General features: G+C 46.3%; 1 protein-coding gene across 2 annotated transcripts in view; it reads left to right on the forward strand.

Annotated features, from left to right (window-relative positions):
* The first annotated feature begins 7082 nt into the window (after positions 1-7082).
* The window catches only part of KDSR (3-ketodihydrosphingosine reductase), a 38937-nt gene continuing 24903 nt past the window's right edge, over positions 7083-21116 (forward strand). The window contains exons 1-5 of one of the 2 annotated variants that reach the window (XM_028102961.2): positions 7083-7223; positions 11983-12072; positions 14304-14360; positions 18856-18921; positions 19117-19212. In XM_028102961.2, the coding sequence (XP_027958762.1) occupies positions 7116-7223; positions 11983-12072; positions 14304-14360; positions 18856-18921; positions 19117-19212 (417 nt within the window). In that variant the 5' untranslated portion in view covers positions 7083-7115. Of the gene's footprint in view, positions 7224-7812; positions 8175-11982; positions 12073-14303; positions 14361-18855; positions 18922-19116; positions 19213-21116 lie in introns of those variants that run through there. The other variant, XM_028102962.2, reaches the window with a different exon arrangement.

A 21116-nucleotide genomic window follows, 5' to 3' on the forward strand; every position in this document is an offset into this window, starting at 1 on the left:
TCTTAAAAAAAAAATTTCTTTTTCACCTTCGTAAAATATCAGTGTGGTGTATTTGTGTGGGTCTGCTTCTGGGTCCCATCGATCTATGTATCTGTCCTTCTGCCAATTCCACCCAGCCTTCATTACTATAGCTATATAATAAGTCTTGAAAATCAAGTAGACTGATTCCTTGAACTCTATTCTTCTTTTTAAAAAGATTTTATTTATTTATTTATTTACTTACTTACTTATTTGAGAGAGAGAGAGAGAGAGAGTGCATGATCACGTGTGATGGTAGGGGAGCAGAGGTAGAGAGATAAGCAGACTCCTTGCTGAGCGCAGAGCCCAACACAGGGCTCGATCCCAGGACCCTGAGTCCAGGACCTGAGCCAAAGTCAAGAGTTGAATGGTCAACCGACTGAGCCACCCAGATGCCCCATCTATTCTTTTTACAAAAAAGTTTTAGCTATTCTTGTTTCTTTACCTTTACATATAAATTTTAGAATACTCTTGCCTATATCTACAAAAAATCTTGCTGGGCTTTTGATAGAAGCATATTAAACAGTATATCCAGTGGCGGGAAATGTCAATTGTAATAAAATACACATGACATGAAATTTACTCTCTTAATCATTTTTTAAAGTCAACAGCTCAGTAGCATTGAGTATACTCATATTGTTGTGCAAACATCATGACCTGGGCCTCCAGAATTCTTTTCATCTTGCAAAACTGAATCTCTGTACCCATTAAACAATAACTCTCCATGCTACCCTTCCTCCCAGCCTCTGGAAATTGACATTCTATTTTCCTTTTTCCTTTCTTTCTTTCTCTTTCTTTCTTTCTTTTCTTCCTTCCTTCCTTCCTTCCTTTCTTTCTTTTCTTTCTTTCTCTCTCTCTTTCTTTTCTTTTTTCTTTCTTTCTTTCTTTCTTTCTTTCTTTCTTTCTTTCTTTCTCTTTCTTTCTTTCTTTCTTTCTTTCTTTCTTTCTTTCTTTCTTTCTTTCTTCCTTCCTTCCTTCCTTCCTTCCTTCCTTCCTTCCTTCCTTCCTTCCTTCCTTCCTTCCTTCCTTTCTTTCTTTCTTTCTTTCTTTCTTTCTTTCTTTCTTTCTTTCTTTCTTTCTTTCTTTCTTTCTTTCTTTCTTTTCTTCTCTCCTCCCCATCAATCCCCAGTCTCCAGTAACACCTATTTTGCTCCCTGTTCCTGTGAGTTTCACTTTTTTTTAACGATCCCACATATAAGTAAGATTATGCAATATTTGTCTGTATTTCTGTGAAATCTTTCTATAGTCACTTAGCATAATGTTCCCAGGTTCGTTCATGTTATCACAAATGGCGGGATTTCCTTGTTTTTAAAGGCCAACTAATATTTCATTGTATATATTTTTACCACATTGTCTTTACTCATTCATCCACTGATGGACATTTAGTTGGTTCTAAAACCTGTTGGTGAAGTTCTAACAGGAACCGCAGTTGGGCTGGGAAGATACGGAGCTGCAGGTGTTGATGGGATTAGGTGAAAGTCTGGATGAAATGTGGGACGTTTGAACCGACTCTATGTGAAGTGCTGGCATCTCCTTTATGTGAATGTCCTATGGGGCTGGATTTTGTGTCTGACTGGGGAGAGTTTCCTCTACCTAGTCTTGTAAAATGGAAGGCAGGCAAATCTGTCCTTCAGGCAAGACTGATTGACCCTCTTAAGTGGGAACCAGCAACATTGCCCAAGCCCACACAGGTGGTTTATTTTATTTTATTTATTTTATTTATTTTAAGATTTTGTTTATTTATTTGACAGAGAGACACAGCAAGAGAGGGAACACAAGCAGGGGGAGTGGGAGAGGGAGAAGCAGGCTTCCCGCGGAGCAGGGAGCCCGATGTGGGGCTCGATCCCAGGACCCTGGGATCATGACCTGAACCAAAGGCACACGCTTAACGACTGAGCCACCCAGGCGGCCCGGTTGTTTATTTTAAACAGTATGGGATACCTGGTAGATAAAACATGCTGTAAGACCAGGGTCTGGTTGGTTTATTTGGGTTTTGGGGGTGCATATTCCACATCTGGAAATATTACTACTAATGCCACTAGAAAGAAGTCCTAGGATCCTTACTCAGACTGGGGCTTATGGCAAAAGGCTGTGAGCATCACCTATCAATGACTGCTGAGATTTTAGACAGAGGATTTCCATTTCACAGGCAATTACTAGCTTGCCACTAGACATTAATTGAAACCACCCAATGACTGAAGGACATAAAATAATCTGGAAACCTCAAATAAACATAATGTCTCAGGTGATGTCAAAGAAACACTCTCATGGAAAAAGCAATGCCTAGAAGAGTTCCATGATAAAATGGAACTGGTTTTGCAGAACATGGTACCAGGGGACAAGGGAGGTACACGCATGTTCACAAGCAGGTAGAATTTTTTCCCCTAGGGCTGACTTTGGAACGACCAGAGAAATTGCTGGACCTGTAGCCACTTGGGCAGTGCCCTAGGAACAGCTCTCTATGAACCAAAAAAGAGCTGCTTGGTCTACAGATGTCAGTTTCAAGGTGATTAGATCGCATGGTGTTTGGAGTCTGCCACTCTGATAGAAGAAGACAAAAACAAATCAGTTCAGTGCGCTGAATTACATGGTGTGATCCTTATGTTTGGGTTTTGAACCAACTCATGGGCAATGGCTAATGTCCTAGCCATGTGGTTAAGTAGAAGAGCAATGGAAAACTTGCCTCTATTAAAGGGATGCTGTAGGGGGCACTGCCCTATGGAAATCACTATGGGCATTCAAGGGGTACACTGAAGTAGGGTATGTCACTGTTCATTAGAAGAACCTCCTTTTAGGACTGGGAGGTGATTGGAACCAGCAGGTGGATATCCTGTTGTACAGATTTGAGGTGGCCACCTGAGTCCATGACATGAATGGATATGGGGGGGTGGGGTGCAGCAATGCAGAGATGGGATGAATCTAAACGTTGTCCTTTTGTACCCTCTGGAGCACAAAGTGCCAATAAGAACCTTTTTATAGACCACCAAAAATGACAGAGGCTGCAGATGGCTGTGGGGCAGAGGCCCAACACAGAGCTGGTGCTTGGACAGATGCTGGTAGCCCTGGAAGGTTACAAATGGGTTTTGACAGGAAGAGACACACTCTGGACTGGGTTTTGCATGCCTAGAGGTAGGTGCAAATGTTCAAAATACTATAAAAGGACTGGACTAGAAGATATTGCACTAATTTGGACCACTAATTCCATTTCTTCAGACCAAGGAACACACTTTACAGCCCACAGTGTCCAACAATGGGCAAAGAGATATCACAACAGATAGATGAATCATGTTGCATATCATCTTGAGTAAAGGTCTAACAGAGAATTGGAACAGGCAATTGAAACATTTGTTGTCTGAAATGGGGGAGGGAGGGGTGACTGGGTGGCGCAGTCAGTAAAGCGTCTGAGTCTTGGTTTCAGCTCAGGGCCTGATCTCAGTTTGATGAGGTTGAGCCCCTAGGCAGGCTCCACACTCAGAGCAAATCTTTTTAAGTTTCTCTCTTCCTCTGCCCCTCTCCCCACCCCTGCTCTTTCTCTCTCTTTCTGGAATGAATAAATAAATGTTTTAAAAAATAAAATAAAATGGGGGAGAGAGAGAGATAAAGGCATGAAGGGCTGACTTCTACGTCTTCATGAGTGTGTTGCTCACTCCGATAGATTTCTCTTTCTGGGGAATCTGGAGAGGGGTGAGGGAGAATGCTGGTATGACAGTGCAGTTCTTCCCATGGAGAGAAGACGGGATGACCATATCTGTGGCTTTTTTTTCTCCACATTGACTCAACTTTTTTATTTTTCTCCCTGACTCAGTGATTCCAAGGATCGGGGCTTCAAATGCAGGTGCTAGAATCAAGGATGATCCCCAAGCAAGAAACTGTAACTATATTTTTAAACCTTTATACTAGAATTCCAAGACATTGATGTGGGGCACGGTTATGCTTTCACTCCATCTGATGAAATTGGGATTGATAGCGAATGCAGTTGTGTTGCCTGGCGGTTGAGAAAGCCCACAGGTTGTGTACTTGTGTCACCTTACCCTATGTGAATGGGAATGGACCAAGGGGGAGGCTTTTGCTCAACTAGTAGCAGTGCTAGGAATCTGGAACAGCATAGAACTAGGCTGAACCTAGCGTTCCTTCCAACGGGAGAAAGTCTGAGTAAAAATAAGTCACAAATAGAGAGAAGGAGAAATAGTAGCTGAGGGTAAAAGAACAAATAAATGGGCTATGCAACAAGTAAAATCCAGTGTTACATTAACACCTTGAAGGAGGCTCAGAGCAAGAGATGATATTGTCTCCTATGAGAGCTCAGGTATACCAGATGTCTTAGGGGATGGAGAGCACTCCTGTTTCTAGAAACTGATAGAGTTGAATGGAAACCTGCAAAGCTGAGTGGGATTGCTTTGGGAGACATGTGATGTGATGATGAGCTGGACCGGTTGTTGATGAATGAGTGACATTCCAGTGATATGCCACTATCTTTTGACTCATTTTTCAGGTTATGTCTACTGCCCATCTTGTGATGTGGTATAACACTGGCACCGTCTTATCAGTAAGATTGTACTACTGATATTGTTGGTCAAATCTATTGGGAAATTGAGTTAAGAGCTTCCTACTCTACCCTGCCTCCTCCAAATGTTAGGGCATATATTTGTTTTGCTGTAGGAGAGCTTTGGATAAAGGCCAGGGAATGGCCTGTATAGTCAAGAATTTGGGCTTGCCTGAAGAGAAGGTCTAGCCTTTGTCTTTGGCTTCTTGGAGGTAATCTGTGCCATACCTGATAGAAGTGCCTTTGTTTAGATGAGGGCAGGCCAATCTGGAAGGAACGCTAGGTTCAGCCTAGTTCTTTGAGGTGGGGCTGATCATGCCAAAAAGACCAACCATGTGATTTAGGTGGAAAGTTGTATCATGCATCATCAGTTGACCTGAAGACTGAGTTCAGCCAAATGTGCAGTCAATCATGCCTACATAATGGAAGCTCCAATAAACACTCTGGACACCAAATGAGCTTCCCTGGTTTGCAATACTCCATGCTACTATCACACACCCATGCTGGGAGGGTCACACGTCCTGCCTCCATGGGAGGCAGCAACTGGAGCTTTGCATGTGGAGGCCTCCATACTTTGCCCTCTGTACTTCTTCCCTTAGCCGACTTTGTTGTGAACCACAACCATGAGAGTAACAGCTCTCTGTGGGTTCTGTGAGGCCTTCCAGAGAATTATCAAAAGTGAAGGTAGTTTGGGAATCCCCCAAATTTGTTTTTAATTTTTAATTTTTTTTTCATTTTGGGGGGAACCTCCAAATTTGTAATTGGTGTCAGAAGTCTTGGGGACTGTGCCGTCAAACCTTGTCATTTGCCTAACTCTGGGCAATAAACTAAGAAAGAAGAAAAAATTCGATCAATTCCTTTGCCCCTGAGTTCTTTCATATTTCTAAAAACAACAACAGAAAGGAAAAGCAAGTAAGCCTGGGTGGCTCAGTGGTTAAGCGTCTGCCTTCAGCTCAGGTCATGATCCCAGGGTCCTGGGATCGAGTCCCACATAGGGCTCCCTCCTCGGCGGGAAGCCTGCTCTCCCTCTCCCGCTCCCGCTGCTTGTGTTCCTGCTCTCTCTGTCTCTGTCAAATTAATAAATAGAATCTTTAAGAAAAAAAAATCTATGTAGCTTATGCAAATCAAAACCACAGTGAAATGTCACACCCCCTAGAAAGGCTATAATTAAAAAGACAGATGATAACAAGTGTTGGTGCGGATGTGGAGAAACCGGAACCTCATACATTGTGGGAGGGTTTGGAAAATGATGTGGCTGCTTTGGGAAACATCTGGCAGCTCTGGTTAAACATAGAGTTACCGTAGATCCAGCCACTCTAAATGCTTCTAAAATGAAAGCATATGTCCACACAAAATCTTGTACATGAATGTTCACAGCAGAATTCCTAATAGCCCCCAAATGGAAAACAGCCTATATGTCGGTACATGAAATGTGGTATATATTCATACAAGGGAATACAAGTTGGTGATACAAAGAATGAAGTACTGTAGTATTGTACAACATGGGTGAACCTCGAAAACAATACGAAATAAGCCTGACAGAAAGGGCTGCATATTGCAGAATTCCATTTATATGAAATATCCGGCTTAGGCAAATCTACAGAGACAGAAAGAGGAGTGATAGCCTAGGACTGGGGGGCGGGGGAGGGGTGTTGGGAGGAATCGGGGAGTGGCTCCTGATGGGTGCGAGATATCTTAGGGGTGTGTGTGTAACTAAATGTCCTAAAATTGAATGCGGTGGTGGTGGTCGGAGTCTGTGACTATACTAAAAACCGTTTATTATGCGCCTTAAATCGGTGAATTGTATGGAATGTGAATTAGATCTCAACAAAGCTGTTTTTGTTTTGTTTTGCTTTGAACGCAGCCTTGGGAAAGGAGATGAACTCTTAAGCTCAAGGAAATTCGATCAGAGTGGCTTTTTAAACTCCACGGTAAGGCTTTCCCGGTCCTCTGAAACGCGACAGTGGGCTGTGACCAAGTTCTGAGGACGCCGAGAAGGCCCGACATGGAGCCGGGACGTCGGCTTGATCTCAGGGCTCGCACAGTGCGACAGGGGCTGCCGAGCCCCACGCCGCGGCTCCGAGCGCCCGGGATCGCGCCCCCCGGTTCCGGAGGCCGCCCGGCGCGAGGGCGGAACCCGGGCCCCAGCGGCTCCCACCCCCAGACGCAGCTTTGGGAGGCCTGCAAACCGGCCTCCGCGGGCCTAAGAGGCACGCCGACCCCACCCCGGAGCGTCCCCCGGCCCTTCGGGAGGGCGCTCGGGGACACCCCGTCCCCCGGGAGGTCGCGGGTTGCGTCCCGGAGCTCGGGCACAGGCCCCCGGCTCCCAGCCCCCGGCCCCCAGGTCCCCAGGCCCCCGCCTCCGGGAAGCACCGCCCCGCCGCGGTCGCGCCCTCGGCCGGCTCCGCCTCTTCCCCTCCGGCCGCCGCCCCGCCCCGCGCCGGCCGCGAACCCAAACAGCGGCTCCTGCTGCGCGCGGCCGCGCGTGATCGCCGCGCCGCCGAGCCCCGCGCGCCCGCCCGCCCGGCCCGGCCCGGCCCGGCCCCGCCGAGCGATGCTGCTGCTGGCGGCCGCCTTCCTCGTGGCGTTCGTGCTGCTGCTCTACATGGTGTCACCGCTCATCAGCCCCAAGCCCCTCGCCCTGCCCGGGGCGCATGTGGTGGTGAGTGGCCTCCTGTTGCTGTGCCGCCGCCGCCGCCGCCGCCGCCCGGCCCGCTCGGCCGCCCCGAGCCCGCCCCCTGGCGCGCCGGCCCGCGACCGAGGCCCAGCCGCCGGCGTCCCTTTCTCCGTCGAGGGCCACCTGCCGCCGCGCGGCCCGGCCCCGTCCCTGCGGGGGGCTGCGGGGACCCGCCCTCCGCCGCAGCTGGCCCTCCGCGGGGTCGGAGAGCGGGGTCCCGGGGTGCCCGGTGCCTCGGGAGGCGCTCGTTAATCCCCGGGGCATCCGTGGGATGTGGATATTTTTGCGCTCGGTTTTCCGATGAGTCAACTGAGGAACGGAGAGGCTGAGAAAGTTTGCCAAGGACACCGCGGTCGGTGGCTGCGCAAGGCGAGGCGCACGGTTCCGGCCGGGTCGCGGGGAGGCGAGCGGCAGAGAAGGGGTCCCAGCCGCCGGGACCCCCCGAGGCAGCTCGGAAAGGGACGACGGCCTGTGCGAGTGACAGAAAGCAGTTGCCAGAGGAATCCAGGAAGTGACTCACCTGGGGCGGTGGGCGGTGGGCGGTGGGCGGTGGGCGGGGAGGGGGAACCGCCCCGAACCCAGGGGGCTGGCGGTCCTGGGCTGAGCGGTGTCGGGGACGCTTCTGTCCGGTCTACGCTGCTGGTCTGTCGGAGCTCAGCCCAGGGTCGGCTGATTGCTGTTTCAGTGCCGAGCTCTGCCATCATTTCAGGGGCAGATGGACGAACTCAGCGACCTGCTAGTGTATCAGGGATGAAGGAGGTGCGGATGGGTTTGGTGCGTTTCTTACCGGAAGCCAGTGTCCCTTTTCTGCAGGTGGCGGCACCTTCCTTCCACTGAGAGAGAATGCCTCCTCACCTGCGCCCAGCACTTCGCCACTTGCTGTGGCTTTCTCATCGGTTTTCTTATTTGGATCTCACAACCCCGAGGCACACTGAGGTGGGAGGTTATTGAATAAGGAGAGTTGGCTACCAAGCTGGCAGCACAAATCCTGCCAGAGGTGACATATGCGTGTCTCAGCTGAGATGGAACCTCCCCACCGAGCTGTCTGGGCTGGGCTGCTCGTTTATTTTAGTGGGCTTTAAATCTGGACAAGCATTTGCGAATGAGAAAATGTATTTTTCTTTACCTTGCCCTTTGTAAAAATATTAGTATGTCTCCAACTCCTGCAATTCCTGATGTGCAAGGTAGATGAGGTTAGTGTAAATTCATTTCAGAAGAGAGCGAGAGAAGCCAAACTTTACAATGAGGCCAAATTCTGAAAGTGTCACGTCTCCAAGAGAACTTGTGCCTCAGAAGCATGGCTTTAAAAGTTGGAATCTTGCAGAAGTTACGTTTGCAAAGCGTAACTTGGAAGGAAACGTAAAGCCAAAAGCAGGAATGAGCATTTCGATTGGGTATTTTATAAGGGAGTTTCACTTAACCTTGACTCCAGTCCTTCCAGCTTCATTGTGCCGCAGGCCACCAGTAAGATAATAAGTCTGTTGGGGTAAACTAAGAAAATTTCTTATTTTCACCATCCCATTTTAATATGCCACTATAAATAATGTGAGGATGACATGAATAATTTACATGATGTCACCATCTGTCTTCTTTTTTAATGTCACAAGACGAGGGAAAGCACCATTGTTTTTCTTGAGATTTGTTAGGACCGGACCAGGTGGTGGTAGGAGAGGGAGCTAACATTGAGAATGTCTGCTTTTGTGAAAGCATGAACAGACTTAGGTCACAATTATTTATTGCTTTCTATTTAGAACAGTTCGCATACACTAGTGTTATCTCCCTAATGACAGTGATAAAGCAGCACAAGTTTTACAGGATATGTACTTAGCTTTAAAAATCTGTTTAGTCGACTTGGGGAGAACTGGAAAATCAGGTCCTTCCTTTTTGGAGATGGCTGGGAGCAGTTCTTGCCACAAACTGCCCTGTCTCTTGCCCTCAATAAGAGGTGTATGATGTGATGAAAGAGATAGTAACATTTAAATAATATTTTGCATTGAATCATTAAGACGCAGTGATAAGGAAAGGAAATTAGGTTATCTTTAGTGTCCCACATCTGGGCCCAGTTTACCAATTGTCAGGCGACTCCATTCTCATTTCCCACTTTCTCAGCCATCTCTTCCATGGTGTTCTACCATTCAGAATAACACAGCCTAGACTTGGCTGATGTATATTCTTAGATACCTTCTAAGCATTAGCTTCCTTAGAAGATTAGTTTCTCACGAGCTAGAACCGAAAGATTGAAGTCTTACCCTTGCTCTTACGGAATAAACTTAGAAGTGATGATCAGGTTGGGCAGTCTCTTGGCTGTGCTAGGTGACCTATCACAGTCTAGAAAAAGGACAGCAATCACAGCAATAATACTTGTACATTTTCTCAGTAACCTCGTAACTTCAACTTCCATTAACTTATCGGATAACAAATAGGGAGACTTTACTTCCAATTTTTTTTTTGGAATTGTATTTTTCGGAGAAATGGTACCATGCACCATTCCTGCAAATTAATGTAGGCTGAGTACTTACTTAGCAACTGCTTATGCCAGGTTCTGTGCTCAGAGTGGGGGAGATAAATTGGACTTGGTGCTCGTCCTCCAGGAGCTTGCAGTCTGGTCAGGGAGCAAAGGCGTGTACACAGAGTGGAAGGTGATAGGCAAAGGACAGGAGTGAGTAACAGAGTCAGGAAAGCTTCCTGGAGCAGGAGGGGACGTTCGAGCTGGCCTCTGCAGGCGAGATAGGATTTGGATAGGTAGGTATGCAGGGGATGTTGGGTGAAGGGACATCGAGGCAGTAGCAACACCATCATGTCATGGCCAGGGGCCTGTTAATTACTATGGAATTGGAATGTCTGGTGAGAATTAAAAAGCCAAGGCCGCCCGTGGAATATCTCAGCAGCAAAGAGCTCCTCAGAGGCATCTGTTAGCTGGGGCAGCAGGTAGATTTTTACAGTAACCTTCTGGAGATAATTGGTTAATTATCTGCCAAGGAAGTCTCTTCAATGGTGAGGACTTGGGGCTAAAGAAAAGTAGGGGAGCCTAAGCATCCATGGAGATTGGTACATTGTATAGGAGTGGCTTCATGATAATTTTAAAATCATTGAGATGGGGTCAAGGATGTTCACTACAGCATGATTTATATCCAACAGTAAAATAGTTGAAATAATCCTAATGTCTGTTACAGGGACATTGTCAACTAGGTTTTAATACAGCTCCTTAATGTAATATAGTGAAGCCTTTTAGTTTTTTGACATATTTTGATATGTATTTTTTATTCTATTCTATTTTTTTTTAAAGATTTTATTTATTTATTTGTCAGAGAGAGAGCACACAAGCAGGGGGAGTGGCAGGCAGAGGGAGAAGCAAGCTCCCCACTGAGCAAGGAGCCCAATGTGGGACTTGATCCCAGGCCCCTGGGATCATGACCTGAGCTGAAGGCAGACACCCAACCAACTGAGCCACCCAGGTGTCCAGATATATATATTTTTAAAGTAGGATATGATACCGTGTAAGGTCAGATGCCTCTCTGATATTTCCCCACTTCCTTCACCTGCTAACCCTGGGCCCCCACTCTCTTGCCCCATATTATATAATTTGCATAGGAAAAATGACTGGAAAGATAATATTGCCTTACGAAGTTAAGTATCTGTTGAGTCCTTCCTATATGCAGGCATTGTGCTAAGTGTTGGGAATGTTGTGGGAGCAGAAATGGAGTTGGTATTTTTATGGCATGTGTGAGGCAGTGATAGGAGAGATGGTCGTGAATCCAGTAATCACACAAATAAATGCATGGCTGTTTGAGTATGTGAGTGCCATAAAGTAAAGGAAAAAGGATGCGGTGCTGAAAAGTGGGTTGAGGTTAGGGAAGGGGCAGTCAGTGAAGGTTTTCCTGAGGAAGTGATGTTTGAGCTGAGATTTATTTATTTTTTTAAGATTTATTTATTTGGGGGGCGGGGACAGGCAGAAGGAGAGAATCTCAAAGCAGACTCCCCGCTGAGCACGGAGCCTCGCAAAGCAGGGCTGGATCCCGCAACCCATGAGATCATGACCTAAGCTGAAACCGAGTCAGGTGCTCAACTGACCTAGCCACCCAGGTGCCCCTGAGCTGAGATTTAATGGGTGAATGGGTGCCAGCTGGATGAAAAGAGCGGGGAAGAGCATTGCTGGCAGGGAAATAGAATGTGCAAAGTCCCTGTGTTTGGAGGGAGCGTGGACCTCAAAGACAGCCAGTAGGGCTGAGCTTGATTGTGAGGGGCAGAAGAGTACAAGAAGGAAAACTGCGCCTTTTAATATTTCCATGTGATCATGTATTTCTTTTATAATACATGTAAAATATTGGATCTGTCATGTAAAATATTAGATCTATGCAGGTAGCTCTTCTTTGCATCTCTTGTGCAGAGAGTCATGTAAGAGATAGGCAGTAAGGAAATAAGTTCATTTGAATTTGGAACCAGAGGTAGACTAATGTATTATTTATTAGCTCAATTTATAGGGCACTTTCCTTCCAGTGAATGCAGAAAAATATAGGTGTGCAGTTTATATAGTTCAGTACCGAAAACAATCGGCAGCAGGACCCGCTGACAGTAACATCTTTCCTGCCTGCACTTCCTTCATTAAGTCTGGGACGAAGAAACTACAAGAGCTAAAAATCTGATTCTTGTAGATTGGGTTTTAGAGCTCATCGTAGTTGTTTTAAATAAACTTCCCGCAGCAGGGCAATTTCAAGAGCTAAGAAGATTTTATTTTTGCTTTTAGGTTACGGGAGGCTCCAGTGGCATTGGAAAGTGTATTGCTATCGAGTGCTATAAACAAGGAGCGTTTATAACTCTGGTGGCACGAAATGAGGTAAGTCTTCTGGGTGTGTTGTTATGTACTTACTCGGCTTTGGATTAGCCAGAGAGGCGGTGCGCATGTCCTGGGATTCAGGAACCTGTGTGAGAAATGGCTCGTATCTCAGGTTCCAGGTGTGATTTTTGAACCACTGGTTATTTCTCATATTCGGGGCAAAGACTTCTTGGTTGAAGTCAGGCCAGTTCCACAAATATTTATTTGGTTTCAACAACTGTTAGGCAACATCAGAGGCACTGCCCGTGGAGATGGGAGAGGCCGCAGGGAGCCAGGGAGGGCGTCCACCTGCCGGCAGAAGGCAGAGCTGATGGCCGAGCTGATAGCCGAGCCCTGAAAGACGTGCGGGTGTCTCTCTGTAATTTGCTTATTATCGAGATGATGTACATCTCTAATGAAACCCAGACTCCACAGGGGAATCTTGCTTCTCCCCAGCACTATAGCAAAACAGTGTTTTTCTGTGTCAAGTCAACACAAGGTCTGTTTTTCTTTTCTTTTTTTTTCCCCCCGCAGGGTCTGTTATTCTTGACAAAGTTGTTTCCACAGCCAAAGCAATGACGCTGGATTCACACGAACAGTTATGGAGTCCTCTGGCTCCAGGGAGGTGGGGTGGTGGGGGGGGGGGGAAGCCGCCATGCCTGTGTTATGGGCCACCTGCCACTGTTCCATGCCTGGCATCATGCTTGACTCCCAGCAGGTGCTCAAAACACAACAAGAGTTGTGGAATGAAGACACGAGGGGAGGGTTGATGGAAGGATGCGGACACCAGCGTGGCATCATTGCTTGGGGACTTTGGATTCACATGTGTCAAAGGAGGGTAACAGTGGCGTGACCAACCACTCAGGTGGGGGTGCACAGCTGCCAGGGAGGGCCTTGGGGGGAAATGTTTAAATATTGGTACAGAATTAGGCTTTGATGTTCATGATTTCTTAAAATCAAGAAAGGCAGAATTGCTACCTCCTCTCATTTGTGTCCTGACATCTCTAACAATGAATTCGCTTTGGCATCAAAGCCACTTGACGGGAAGGAAAACGTCACTTTATTTTGTTTGATTAAAGATTTTATTTATTTATTTTTGTGCGGGAGAGAGCACAAGTGGGGCAGAGGGGCGGAGGGAGAAGTAGACTCCCTGCCGAGCAGGGAGTCCGATACGGGACTCAATCCCCTGACCTTGGGATCATGACCTGAGCCAAAGGCAGACACTTAAGTGACTGAGCCACCCAGGCATCCAGAAAACATAACTTTAATAAAATGGCATTATGTGAAATTTAAACAGTGCTGATATTTGATACAAGATAGATGAAAAGGAACCAGGGGTGGTCCCAAGTTTCAGGTGCTCAGAAGCTCTTTCTGTGGGTCCTTGCATTGCTAGACGTGAATGAGCAGACGAGCCTTCTGGCTTCCAGAAATTCTTTATTTTCTAATATAATTGTTTATTCCAATTTTGACAAAGGCAAGTTGTGTGTGTCTTTATTAATAGAATATTATTTTATTATAGACACATCCACGTTCAGAACACCCACGTGTCTTTCCGAAAGATTCCTTTCCTTTTTTGTTCTTCCCTAGCTGTCCTGATGTTTTTAAATTACAACTTTTAGAACAAATTAAGAACTGTAAACTGATATATCTCTCTTCTTGAAAAATGAGTCAAGCAAACAAAATTGAGACCTTGGAAGAATCTCTCAGTTACAGGGTGGCTTTGCTTGTCTCGAGATTATTCTCGAAAGTAGCCAGGATTAGGTTTTCTCAATCTATCTAAAAGGTGATTTTTACTATATTTGCTTTTATGGGAGAGGAGGAAAATATTGGACAGCTCTTAGGAAAGCACTCTTGACGTGGAATCACACGAACCCTGAAGTTTGGGAAGCATTGCACGGCAATGTGGTGGTTCTTGTTTTATGTCACAACTAAATAATGTCAGATCAAAACATTTATTAGCAGTGAGATGGTGCCCATCAGCAATGAGTACTGCTAATTGGGATTTTGCAGTTCATTTATTTTTCCGTTACCTTTCAGAAAACCCTTGCTATCACTTAATCATAGCTGAGCATAACTTCACAGCTTCTTTCTTTCATAGACTGTGGCCCATAATGATGCAATATAGGTGCGGTCTTGCGTGTTTTCTAGACTTTAATAAATACTTACACAAGTAATTGCTTTCTTGCCCCCATTTAAACAAGCAAGCAGACAAAAGACAATCACCAGAACTAATTGTTCTCCGTTGCTTTCAGGACAAGCTGCTGCAGGCAAAGAAAGAAATTGAAAAACACTCTATTAATGATAAACAGGTATGATCAGTCTTCATGATACATTTTCTGTACTAATCAGCACAGCTGTGTAAAGGGAAGTAAAGGGTTATTTCAACTGTGAATAGTTCATGTAAAACCTGTAGGTTTTCCTGATTAAAATACGTATTAGACTGTTTTTTTAAAAAGGCGAAATCATTTAAATTGTCTGTGAGTTCAGGTTATTGCCAAAAATGTACAGACTTTGACTTCCACCTACCAATGATCAAATAATGTTTTTCTAGAAGATGATTTTATTTCAGTTATTTATTTAAGGTAACTTCATACAAACACTTAAGGGGAAAGGGGTACTACATTTTTTGGGGGGGTTATGGCATTTTGGATGAATAAAACGGTGTGTGTATACATATATGTATATTTCAGTATAAAACATAATAACAAGTTACTATGACACTCATCACTGAGCTTAAGAAATGAGATTTACTAGGGCCCCTGAAGCCCCCCTGGGAGCCCATATCAGCTGCCCATATCCTCCGGTCTCATTCCTAGAGGCAACCCTCAACCTGATTTTCATGTTGATTCGTCCTTTGCTTTTCTTTATAATTTGACTAGATGGTGCATATGACCCTAAATAATATACTGTTTATTTCTGCTTCTCTTTGAACTTTATGGCATCATTCTTATTTTTTTTGTCAGCCTTCTCGAGGCATACTTCACATACCATTCAACTCACCGATTTGAAGTGTACAGCTCAGTGGCGTTTGGCTTAGCCACAGAGTTGCTCAACCAGCACCAGAATCGGTTTTAGAACCTTTCCGTCATCCTGTAAAGAAAGTCTGGAGCTTGTCACTCCCCACTTCCTCCCAACCCCCACAGCCCCAGGCAATCACTAATCTACTTTCTGTCTCTCTAGATTTGTAGGACATCATTCTTTAGGTATTTTTGTGCAACTTGATCTCTTCACTGGATGCTGTTTTTGAGATTCCTCTGTGTTGCTGCGTAAAGTCATAGTTTATTCATTTTTCTACTGCTGGATAGCATTTTCCTGGATATATATAGAAGACCTCTTGTTCATCAGTCCTACTGTTGGTGGAAATTTTGTTTCCAGTTTTTTGGTTAATTTTATTTTTTGCTGTTACTAAAGTTTTTCCGCATGTCTCTGCGCGCACGTGTCTGAAAATGGAAGTGTGGAGGTATAGTTTCAGCACACACGCATCTTCAGCTACGCCAGAATGGGTACATGCCCACCAGTAGTGCTCGGTGCCTCTCACTGCCCCACATCCTTGCCAATACTTGGTATTGGCAGGCTTTCTAATTTTTGCTTTTCGGATGGGTTTTAAATGATATTTCACTGTAATTTCTCTTTTAATTTTTTAATTTTTTTTTAAACGAGGCAGTTCAGTTCTTGAACTTAACTTTTTTTTTAAAGATTTTATTTATTTATTTGACAGAGAGAGAAATAGGAACACAAGCAGGGGGAGTGGAGAGGGAGAAGCAGGCTTCCTGCTGAGCAGGGAGCCCGATGTGGGGCTCAATCCCAGGACCCTGGGATCATGACCCGAGCTGAAGGCAGACGCTTAACGACTGAGCCACCCAGGCGCCCCTAATTATTTTTTAAAAAGATTTTATTTATTTATTTATTTGAGAAAGAGAGTGCCCGAGCACGGGGGGAGGAGTGGTGGGGGAGGGTAAGGGAAAGAATCTCAAGGAGACTCCATGCCAAGCGAGCGTGGAGCCCAGTGCAGGGCTCCATCCCACCACCCCAGGATCCTGAGCTGAAAGCAAGAGTCAGACGCCTAACCGACTGAGCCACCCAGGTTCCCCTCACTGTAGTTTTAATTGCCTCTTTTTCCCCTCCAAAATATGTTAGAGATCTTTCCATGTCAAGAAAAATAAATCGGCCTGAGTTTTTGTAACTGCTGTGGCAGAGTCTCAGGTGCCCACAGTGTATGCAGTCCTTTCCCCGTGCATGGGCTGTCGGCGGGTCCTCTGCTTTGGCGCTCTGTGCGCGGGTAGAGGTCCTCGTCCATGTCTCCTTGTGTACACATGTGAGGTTTTCTCCAGTACCCTGGCTTCTGTGCCCCCTTCTCTGAAGCCGTGAACATTGGAAAGCTGCCAGCTTGGCAAATCTCCCCATTTTTTTTTCATATTCGTGTAAGTTCTGACAGAGAAAGAAGTATCATGTAAAACCACGGAGCTCGCATGCTCCTGGCTGAAGGCCAGGCCTGCTGTCAGCACCATCTCTGTGCCCTGGACTTCTTCACTGTGACTTCTGCCCCCACCTCTGCCGTCAGAAGGCTGTAGGTCATGCGGCAAGTTCCTGCCATCTGCATCGGGGAATGGAAGATAGGCAGGGCTGGCCTGGGCCAGAGACGGAGCTCGCTCCTTCTGCCGGCACAGAAGGGGTTTGCTGCACAGCTTAGCACAAGCAGTGCCCCGTGGACACTTTTTTCCTGGTGATTTGTGAACCCTTTTTTTTTTTTTTAATTTTACTTGTCTATGGGATAGCTTTTATTTATAGTAAATGATCTAATACTGTATAAAAAGACTCATATAAAAATCCCTGTCACAGGAATAAAACCCAAGAGCTGCTCCTCTGGAATATTCCAGGTTACATTTGTGAAGGGGGCCATTTCCTTTTCTTGGGAATTTAGATCATTCGGATAGGGTTCCTTCCTGCCTCAAATAAGACTTCCTGCCTGCCGCATCAGATTCTAAGGCAATCACCTCTCACGGCGTGGCTTTATTCCCCACATCGTATCTTCTCAGAGCTGGAAGGGACCTTTGTCCTCACTCACTTCTGACACCCTTCCCGGAGCGGGTTCTGCCCAGCTAGTGAATGAAGGGGCAGCGTTGGAAGCCAGGCCTGCCAAGCCTGCGCCCACTCCTTCCACCACACCGCACCCCCTTCGACTTGCAGCCACATGCGGGTGCGTGTGTGGATGTGGACATGCCCTCCTGTGCGCACCCATTCTGTCTGCCCCCTAGCTTGGCGGCCAGTCTCCACCCAGAAGAACTCATGGAAAGATGGAGAAGTCGAGAAATGCCTTTCTGCTTCTCTCTGCGACCCCTCCCCGCCCTTGGCACATAGAACATTCCAATGTCAGAGGCTAAGCTCTAGATTTGAAAACATGATCCAAAAAAGGAAATTAAAACAATAGCTCATTGTTAGTCCCCGTTAGTATTCTGAACTGCTATTTTATAAATTTCTATCAAAGTAAGCACGGAAATATGTGCTTTTCCCCCCCTCCTCCTTCCTTCTTCCCTTCCTTCCCTTCTTCCTTTCCAAAGACTGAATGGAATTGTTACCCGTGGCCAGCACGGGCTGGGCTCTTCCTGCCACCTCTGTGCTCTGAACCCCTGAGCGTGGCCAGGTTTGGGCCGGGTGGGCTCTGTGGCTTGCTTTGCTGACCCCTGTGAGTGGCCGGTCAGTCCAGAGTTGGGGACCTCAAGCTCCCACAGGCCCCGATCGACCCTTGGCCTTGAAAGACCACCCGGCTCAGGCGCTGAGCAGGGACTCAAGCTAAGGTGGCTTTTGTGAGTAGGTATTGTTTGCTTATCTCTCTATTCCACCTGACACTACGGAGTCCCGGTAGGGCTGTCAGAGCTCTAGGATTGCTCCAAGGGGAGTATTTTTTTAAGTTTATTTATTAGATTTATTGTTTTTATTTTTAACGACCTAAGATGTTAACAACTTGAGATACAATTTATGTATGCTTCATTTATTCCTTATGTAATTTATGCATTCTTTTTAACGCCCAGAGCTATAATTGATGTCTGGTAAACCACATCCATGTAAAGAGTACAGTTTGATGGCTTTTGACACATATGTACACGTGTAAAAGCAGCCCTGAAATCCAGACACAGAGCATGTCCCTGCTCCTAGAGTTCCACGTGCCTCCTTGTGGTCCAGGCCTCCCCCAACATCTGGCCGCACGGGATCTCAGACCTGCTCTCGGTCACTATGGATTAGAGGCGTTCCAAGAGGGGCTTTTTACATTTCTTTTCCTTTCCATTTCCAGCTTTACTGAGGTATAACTGACAAAAATTGTAATGTGTTTAAGGGGCACAGTGTGATGATTTGATCCACATTTCCATCGTGAAATGCTCACCACCTCAAGTTGATTAATACACCCATCACCTCACACAGTTATTTTGTGTGTGTGTGTTGAGAACAGTTAAGATCTACTCCCTTAGTGGATTTCAAGTATGCAATATAGTATTCCTATTGGTAGTCACCATGCTGTACATGAGACCCCCCAGAACTTTTTTATTTTATGCCTGAAAATGTGTACTTTGACCAACATTTCTTAAGACATGTTTTTGCATTTGCACAAGAGAGTTTTCTGTGAAAACTGCCAAGAAAATTAGGCTCTACAATTGCGCTGTCAGCAGATTTCCAACAATGCAATCTGTGCCTACAAAAACAGACTTCCTAGCTTTTGGCAAGAATTGTCTTTACATTAAAAAAATTCTTTAAAAAATACTTTTAGACACCTGCGTGGCTTTGATCATTTTTTTTTTCTCTTCCTAACAGGTGGTGCTTTGTATATCAGTTGACGTATCTCAAGACTACAGCCAAGTAGAGAATGTCATAAAACAAGTAAGAGGTTGGGCTAATTGGAATTAATTCGCTTGCCTTTCAGTTGGCTCTTCCCATTTTGGTGTGTGCCTTGGAACTGATAAATCATCTCTGTAGCCTTAATAGTTGTATAGACTTTATTTATTGGCATTGATTTGCTACAAAATTGATTCTTCTCTTCTTTTTCTTAACGCCTGCTCTGATAAATTTTTCCAGGCACAGGAGAAACTGGGCCCAGTAGACATGCTTGTGAACTGTGCAGGAATGTCACTTTCGGGAAAATTTGAAGATCTTGAAGTTAGTACTTTCGAAGTAAGTAGCCATTTGCTTTTTTGCTCATTGGGCAACTCGTGTACTACACGTAGAACAAAGCCACAGGGGAAGGCTTTGCTAATGAAACAGATAAAACACATTCAGATTTATAGAAGCTTTATAAGGCTAGGGGAAGGTTGGACGAGGTTTTGGTTCCAGCACCATGACCATCCAACCTTAAGAGCTTAGACGAGTCTCTGGACCTTGGTTTCCCCAGCTGTAAAATGGGACATGCATCACGGTGACGATTCACCGAGGTCCTCTCTTCAAGAGAGCTCTCTGTAAGCCAAGAGATGCTGGATTTTCATCTCAATTGTCAGGGCTTTTAACAGTGGTAAACCAGAAAAGCTCAAGAGCAGACTCTTTGGAGTTCTGAAATCAAGACAAAAAGGTAACGCATCCTATTTTGCTTTATATTTTTAAACAGGTTTGCCAGGGAGCGTCTCTTAGTAATTTCTGTCAGCTCTAAATAAATGGACATCAGATTTGCAATCCTTCTGAAGTACAAAACCGTTTTTTAGTTGACGTGGCATCAACTCTCTTTTCCTTCATGCTCCGTTAGCCTTCGTTGTAATAGTGGATTTTGCATGCTTTACTCCGCGAAGGTCGATTACATCCCCCTTTTGTGGAGGAGGGTGCTAGAGGAGTAGTGAAGGCACCCTGCTTCTGGCGGCCTGGGAGGGCGCTGTAAACTCTGATTTAAAGTCCAGTCGGGAGCATCCAGATGCAGCTGTAAGCAGAGGGGCGCCTTCTCTGGGACTCGGGTGTTTTAAGGCTCCTTTATCAACTCGGCATAAAAGGTGGTTGTCTTGGCCTGCACACTTGACTGTAAGTTATCAGAGGGAGATGTTGAAGATGATTTCAACAGCTGAGTTAAGGATCAGTGGGGAAAATAGTTGTATCAGTCTAGGCGTGACACCGTGAGGTGAGACTTCGGAGGTGGCCCGCGGAGTCAGGTGTACATGAGTGTGTGTGGAAGGGTGTGAGCATGAGGGAGTGTGTGTGTGAATGAGTGTGTGCTGTGTGTGTGTGTGTGTGCATGTGAGAGAGAGAGAGAGAGAGAGGCTAATAGAGGGGGACTTCTCAGACTCACCCTGACTGAATGTGGAGGGCAAACTCAAGGAATGGACCAGGAGGCCTGTATGGGGCAGGGCGGGTGGAGGATTAGGAGGCCTGGGGGGTAAGGGATCAGCTTCTGGAGCAATGTGGAGCGGAGCAGGGGCCAGAAGTCCTGGGGCCTCGAAGGCCACCATGGGGAATTTGGCTTTTAGTACAAAACCTCTGAAGGGGCTTGAGCGCAGTCGGGCGGCAGTGTGACCTGCGTTTCGGTGTTCAGAGGGTCTTCCTGCCTGCTGTGTCAGGGAGCTGTGTAGGAGGTGTCAGAGGGCGTCGGGCAGGAGGTGGTGATGCGGGGGCAGTTGTGGGTAAACTCGGAGTGAGGGGCCGGGGGACGGAGACGGGCACAGCACTGAACAGCTTGAGTGGCTGTTAGCGGCTGCCGGAAGCGGTCCCGCCCCAGCGAGAACCAGACTTCTGAAAAGAAAGGACTGGTAACCCGAAGCCTGTTGTCTCTGTCCCAGGGACAGGGCCTCTTCCCGGCTGCCCTGCACGCAGGTAGCGGGCCACTGTACCCAGGGGCGCGTCCCCCTCCCAGCCAGTACTTGCCCCTCTGCTCTCCTCCTTCTCTGTCTTGGTCCCCTGCCGTGTTCTGGTCAAGGCCTGGGATGTGCTCATCGTCCGGAAGTCCTGCTGGAACCCACACTGCGGGGTTTGATGCGTTTCCTGAAGAGAAGAGTTCATTTCCATGTAATGTGAATTCTCTCTTTTTTTTATTTGATTGTTTTGTTTTGTTTTGATTGTTTGTCTCCTTTGAACTTCACTGAGGCTCACAGAGTTCACATCGC

Source organism: Eumetopias jubatus, unplaced genomic scaffold (assembly GCF_037043125.1).
Source record: "Eumetopias jubatus isolate StellerSeaLion01/CBP00866 unplaced genomic scaffold, mEumJub1_p1.0 scaffold_16, whole genome shotgun sequence".
NCBI lineage: Eukaryota > Metazoa > Chordata > Mammalia > Carnivora > Otariidae > Eumetopias > Eumetopias jubatus.